Genomic DNA, 6,939 nt, shown 5'->3' with positions numbered 1-6,939 from the left:
ACGCGGACCCCGAACACACCGAGTTAGTCGACAGGGAGGTCGAGCGCAGAGCTTCCCTGCCGATCTCGGACGCGTTACCCCCCATTACCACTGACGAAGTTAGAGACGCGATCCACAACCTCCAACCTAGGAAGGCACCCGGCTCCGACGGCATCCGCAACCGCGCGCTAAAACTCTTGCCAGTCCAACTGATAGCAATGTTGGCTACAATTTTAAATGCCGCTATGACGCACTGCATCTTTCCCGCGGTGTGGAAAGAAGCGGACGTTATCGGTATACATAAGCCGGGCAAACTGACAAACGAAACTTCTAGTTACCGTCCGATTAGTCTCCTCCCGACGATAGGAAAAATTTACGAACGGCTCCTTAGGAAACGCCTCTGGGATTTTGTTACCGCGAACAAAATTCTCATAGACGAACAGTTCGGATTCCGCTCTAAACACTCGTGCGTACAACAAGTGCACCGCCTCACGGAGCACATTCTGATAGGAATAAATAGGCGTAAACAAATCCCGACCGGCGCCCTCTTCTTCGACATCGCGAAGGCGTTCGACAAAGTCTGGCACAACGGTTTAATTTATAAACTGTACAACATGGGAGTGCCAGACAGACTCGTGCTCATCATACGAGACTTCTTGTCGAACCGTTCGTTTCGATATCGAGTAGAGGGAACTCGTTCTCGTCCCCGTCAACTGACCGCCGGAGTCCCGCAAGGCTCCGCGCTCTCCCCGTTATTATTTAGTTTGTATATCAATGATATACCCCGGTCTCCGGAGACCCATCTAGCGCTCTTCGCCGATGACACGGCTATCTACTACTCGTGTAGGAAGATGTCGCTGCTTCATCGGCGACTCCAGATCGCAGTAGCCACCATGGGACAGTGGTTCCGGAAGTGGCGAATCGACATCAACCCCACGAAAAGCGCAGCGGTGCTCTTCAAAAGGGGTCGCCCTCCGAACATCACTTCGAGCATCCCACTCCGTAGTAGGCGCGCAAACACCTCCGCCGTTAGTCCCATCACTCTCTTTGGCCAGCCCATACCGTGGGTCTCGAAGGTCAAATATCTAGGCGTCACCCTCGACAGAGGGATGACATTCCGTCCCCATATAAAAACGGTACGCGACCGCGCCGCGTTTATTCTAGGACGACTCTATGCAATGCTTTGTAGTCGAAGCAAACTGTCCCTCCGTAATAAGGTAACTCTCTACAAAACTTGTATACGCCCCGTCATGACGTATGCAAGCGTAGTGTTCGCTCACGCAGCCCGCACCCACTTGAAATCCCTTCAGGTTATTCAATCACGATTCTGCAGGATAGCCGTCGGAGCGCCTTGGTTCCTTAGGAACGTGGATCTCCACGATGACCTGGAGCTCGATTCAGTTAGTAAGTATCTGCAGTCGGCATCGCTGCGCCATTTTGAGAAGGCGGCACGACATGAGAACCCTCTCATCGTAGCCGCTGGAAATTACATACCCGACCCAGTAGACCGAATGGTAAACCGTCGACGTCGCCCAAAGCACGTCATTACGGATCCTCCTGATCCATTAACGGTGCTTTTAGGCACCACAAGCACCGGTCACCGTCCTCGTCGAACCCGTCGCTTGCGACGAAAGGGCTCGACGAGCGAACTAACCCATAGACACAGCCCACTGAGTTTCTCGCCGGACCTTCTCAGTGGGTCGCGTTTCCGATCCGGTGGTAGATTCTGCGAAGCACTGCTCTTGCTAGGGTCAGTGTTAGCAACTCTCCGGTTGAGTCCCGCGAGCTCACCTACTAACGTTAGGGCGAAGCTGAAATAGCCTCTCAAGGCTATCAGCATAGGTAGGAAAAAAAAAAAAAAACTACTGTTAAATCTCGCTTTTATTTAAAACATGAACATTTTCAAATTCACATATATAACAACATACATATAATATGATCATGGACGGCGAAAAAGTTTTCATCATCAGCGTTAACCGAAATCATTTTTACTACAATTTGAACCTTAAAAATAATATTATTGTATTTGTTATTATAAAATTGCCACTATTTTTCAAAAAACTTATTTTGGTTTTATCGAATAGCAGTAGGTAATATTTATTTACTAGTAATTTTGAGTTGTTTTTGTGTAAATTTAAATAATAATCACCAGACACGGTTAAACTCCGACAGAGGTTTAATTCTCGATGAATGTTATTGTAAAATTTAAACATAAGAAATCGTTCTTGGAGGTCAAAATAAGATGGTGAAGTAGGCTCAATATAATCTTTTATGTCATGAATTGACTGACGCCCACAAGACGGCAATCTTTGTACTAATTGTTTTTGTTTTATCACGTCAATCCTGGTGTTCAGTAGTTATCGCAATCGCTAGACATCGATACCGTAATCTATCTAGAGACTCGAGGTGTATTTCTCAATTGTAATTGCGCAATTTTTACTTTTTAAAATAATAAAAGATTTATCAGTAATCTCCAAGCGCGTGAAGAGCTACACGTAATGCTAAGGCTGGCCGATACTTTGCACAGAGAGTGAGTCTGGCTATCCCAACTTGGTAACGCAGCCAGTATCTTGAGCTTCCTTCAAGCGCTTTAGAAGATTTGTTCCACTGTATGAATTCATTTATGTTAAATTATTTTGATTTCTTAAGACTATTGACATCATTATTGACATAAATAAAAAATGTTATTCCTTCATCACATGTCACAAGTCTTTGTGAAATTATTTTAAAATGCGTAAGGAATTTGAACGGTACAGTCGCATCGTTCAATACAATTAAACCGACTTATTTATTATTTAGACTTAAGGGCCCCATATACGGAACGATCTGTCTGTACGATCCGTCGTGTCGGACCGATCGAAACGACCGATCGATAGTGTATGTGAAGATCGTTAACGATCTACTATAACATCGTTTCGATCGATCTGAGACGTCGGATCGTACAGACAGATCGTTCCGTATATGGGGCTCTTAAGTCTAAATAATAAATAATTCGGTTTAATTGTATTGAACGATGCGATTGTACCGATCAAATTCCTCACGCATTTTAAAATATTTTTCACAAATTACTTCTGCGATAAAGGAATAATATCTTTTATAAAATTAAAAACTCGCAAAAAGTATAAATTGCGCAATTAAAATTTCAAAATTACGGTACGTTGCTTGCTAATGGCACATAATATATTTTCCTAACTGTGATTTTAAGGTTGTCATAAAGATAATGTAGTAATCACTGCTTTGTTACAAAGAACATATTATGTTAGTTTACGTATTTTCATACATATTAAAAAAATACTATGAATTTAAATTCTATAACATAACAATATATATTTACAATATTAATAAATATTTGTTAATATAATAATAATCTATCACAATTTTTAAAGCTTAATGTGAATGCAACACGATAGTACAATATTTAGTTATTATCTTTATGAGGTTTAAAAGCACCTTATTTAATTTCGGAAAATACAAACAATATTATCGTTTCAATTAGGAATTATAATTTTGTCAAAATATCAAATATTCATTAAAATTTGAAACAAACAAAAAAATTATTAGCAATTTGTGGATTTTAATTGTGTTTATTTTATTGAAAATTAATTCAGAATTATCCACATACGTCTAATAGTTTTACATCATCGAATAATTTCTTAACGAACATCTGAAAATATAACAAACATTCTTTTAAGGTGTAATACTCAAAGCATATTTTTAACAAAAATATTTTTTTTAGTTTATCTAACGTATAAACGTATCTACGTTTCAAATTATTATAAAAGGCAAACTGCTTCAGCTCTATAAAATCTCAAAGGGTCTTAAACGCTTATATGAAATCAATGATTCGTTGTGATAAAGTTAGACGATTCAAAAGATTTAAAATAACTATTATACTAAAGCACTTCGAACTATCTAAAAATATTTTTTATTTATTATTAATTTAGCTATTGCATTGATTCTTTGTGCTCATTTATGGTCCCTACATACAAAATTATAGCTATCAAAACTCCAAAGCTATTAATAAATTTTGATGAAGAAAACAAAAATAGCAATAGACTAAAAACTAACTTTTCTTTTCAAATATTTCATTCAAAATATACAAATTAAAATATTTTCGTCTATAGTTTTCTCTTATCAATTACTATACACAGACGGACGGGAAGCTGACCTGTAAGTGAGCACCGTCACGTATAAATGAGACCGTCAACGCAAAAATGGCCTAACCCACAATTTTTCATATTCGTACTTATGTATTGCAATTTACTTAAAAAATAATAATTTTTTATACAAAACCGGCCTATCCCTAGTTTTACACGTCATTTCGAATCCTCCCGATCCACTAACGGTGCTTTCATCCTCAATCGCAAGCACCGGTGATCGTTCTCGTCGAACCCGTTGCTTGCGACGAAGAGCTCGGCGAGTAAATGAACCCATTAATTTTCTCGTCGGATCTTCTCAGTGGGTCGCGTTTCCGATCCGATGGTAGATTCTGTGAGGCACTGCTTTTGCTGGGGATAATGTTAGCAAATTCGTCAGGTTTAAACGCCGCGAGCTCACCTACTTGTTAGGGTTACGCTGAAATGGCCTCTCAAGGCCATCAGCTTAGGTGGAAAAAACAAACTAGTTTTACCCATAGATAACAGATAGCTTTGTAAACATTATTTTTTCGCGAATTGTTTATTCCTTTGAAGCAGTGTAAAAGTAAATTCAAACCTCATTATCTTTATAAGGTAAGCTTAGGCCACTTTGCGCTGACTGCTTCAAATATCACTATTGCCAAGGACACAGTCGGTAGCTTACAATTAACTAATATCGCTGCTGCAGCCGCAGTGAACTGGTTATCCCTAAGATTTATTGGATTCTATCGGTAGAGAAGACCCCTGGCAATGTAGACGCGTCGTTACTTAGAGACCATCGATGTATTAATAAATAAAATTCCACATAATCTGTTTGTGTCTTTCAAAAATATCTACAAAAATGTCTCTCACAACCGTTCATTGAAAATGTATCGGACGTTCGTTTGTGAAACAGCAGTGGATCAACGGAACATTTAATTCGTTTGCTAACATTACCGTGTTGATAGACCTGATCACAACTGAATGCTGCTAAGCATCTATAGACATAATTGCAATCCAACCGCTCATACGTTTGTGTATGTAGGATATTGGTATCCAGTGAAACCCATATAGACTCTGGGTACTGGTTGGACTGACCGTAGACAAAATTAGCCTATACGGTTTCTGGGATAGAACTTTTATCGATTAATTACACTGAAAAGTTTAATCCAATGAATACTTTCGTTATGTACCTACTTAAAATTCTAACTAATGCTTTGTGAAGGCTGATACAGAAAAATTATGAATATCGTTAGGAAGATGATGATTATGATAATGAGACAGAAAAATGATGAATATCGTTATGAAGAAGCCTTTGTTTTCAGCAGCAAAACAGGCCAATACATCGTAACGAAGAGCAGGAACAAAGCAGGGAACACCACGCGGGAAAGCTTGTCTATTTCTCTCCACAGCACTCTCTCCTGTCCGGTGTCAGCATCCAGCCAGGCAACCTATTGAAAAAAAATATAGTAACAGCATGACAACTTTAAATAATCTTATATTCTACTAGCAACCCGCCCTCGCTTCGCTTCGGAAACATTAAATTTAATTATTGATGAGTCCCGCGATGTTACCCGCGGTTATTGTCGTACCACGGGTGACGCCGCGGGGCGAAGCTAGTCTAAAAAAAGTAACCTAAGTTACTTCTTATATCATCAGCTACCTGTCAGTGAAAGTCCCGTCAAAATCAGTCCAGCCGTTCCAGAGATTAGCCGGAACAAACAGACAGACAGACAGACAAAAATTGTAAAAAATGTTATTTTGGTGTATGTACCGTATAATCATATGCATGTAGTATAAAGCAGTTATCTCAATATTACAAACAGACACTCCAATTTTTATTTATATGTATAGATTACAGTACTTACGGCTATGATTGACAAGGTAATTATGTGTAGTGAAACGAAAAATTATTTTCACAGCCAATTTATTATGATGAAAACACGACTTACAATGACTTGTGCTTAAAGTTTGTTTTAAACGAGTAAAGCTCTTTTTTTCTTATAAAATTTTCGAATTCTCGAATTTATTTTCAATGTTTGACTTGTTATTTCTTCCTTGTAAGATATAAATTGTAAATGTATTTAAAGCTAAAACTTTCGGATTCGTTAACTTGACACAGAAAGGTTACGCTTTACTTAGTAATGAAGTATATATTTCGATTCCTCAATATCGGATTTTAGCACAGATCATAAAAACACTGTTTCTATGATCTGTGGATTTTAGCTACTTGTTTTTAAGATCTGTTACTATGATCTGTGGATTTTAGCTACTTGTTTTAGATGCCCCATACAACGTAATAAATGCCGGCTATGAACAAAAATTTAATACTATGAACTGAAGAATGAAAAAAAACGTTTCTAAGGATATTGCGTAGCATAGAAGAAAAACAATAGAATAATATTTTATGTTATAAATTAATACTTAGGAGACCTTATGCTGTATTTTTTTTTTCCATACCTGAAGATCCTTTATTATACAATCTCGAATATTATTGAGCAATAACGATAGAACAGCGGGTTTTGCTAATTAATATAGACGCTCATTTACTACTTATTTACTTACTTACATTTATATTATATTTACTTACTTAATCATCTTTCCGTAAGCTAACAAAAGGTTCTAATTATAAATATTCAAGAGAACACAATGTATTATACACAATAATTTATATTATAATAATTCAACAGAAGTGTGTCTGTATGTTGGTGACGTTCACGACGATTTTTTGTATGTCGTAACTATGTATTTTATATTAATCTTTATTATTTCGAAGCCATCTGTCAAAGAGAAAATACATAGTCGTTTGCAATATATAATTTTCCTTCTAAAAGCTACAACATGT

General features: G+C 37.8%; 1 protein-coding gene across 3 annotated transcripts in view; it reads right to left on the bottom strand.

Annotated features, from left to right (window-relative positions):
- Nucleotides 1-1,842: 1,842 nt before the first annotated feature.
- Nucleotides 1,843-6,939, bottom strand: part of alka (glycine receptor subunit alpha alkaliphile) — a 69,674-nt gene continuing 64,577 nt past the window's right edge. For all 3 annotated transcript variants that reach the window (XM_028175713.2, XM_028175714.2, XM_089732202.1), the window contains one exon: nt 1,843-5,545. In XM_028175713.2, coding sequence (XP_028031514.2) covers nt 5,396-5,545 — 150 coding nt within the window. In that variant the 3' untranslated portion in view covers nt 1,843-5,395. The remainder of the gene's footprint in view (nt 5,546-6,939) is intronic.

Source organism: Bombyx mandarina, chromosome 13 (assembly GCF_030267445.1).
Source record: "Bombyx mandarina strain Sakado chromosome 13, ASM3026744v2".
Classification (NCBI taxonomy): Eukaryota; Metazoa; Arthropoda; class Insecta; order Lepidoptera; family Bombycidae; genus Bombyx; species Bombyx mandarina.
Note: the sequence above shows the minus strand (reverse complement) of the source record. Positions and strands in the feature narration are given on the sequence as shown.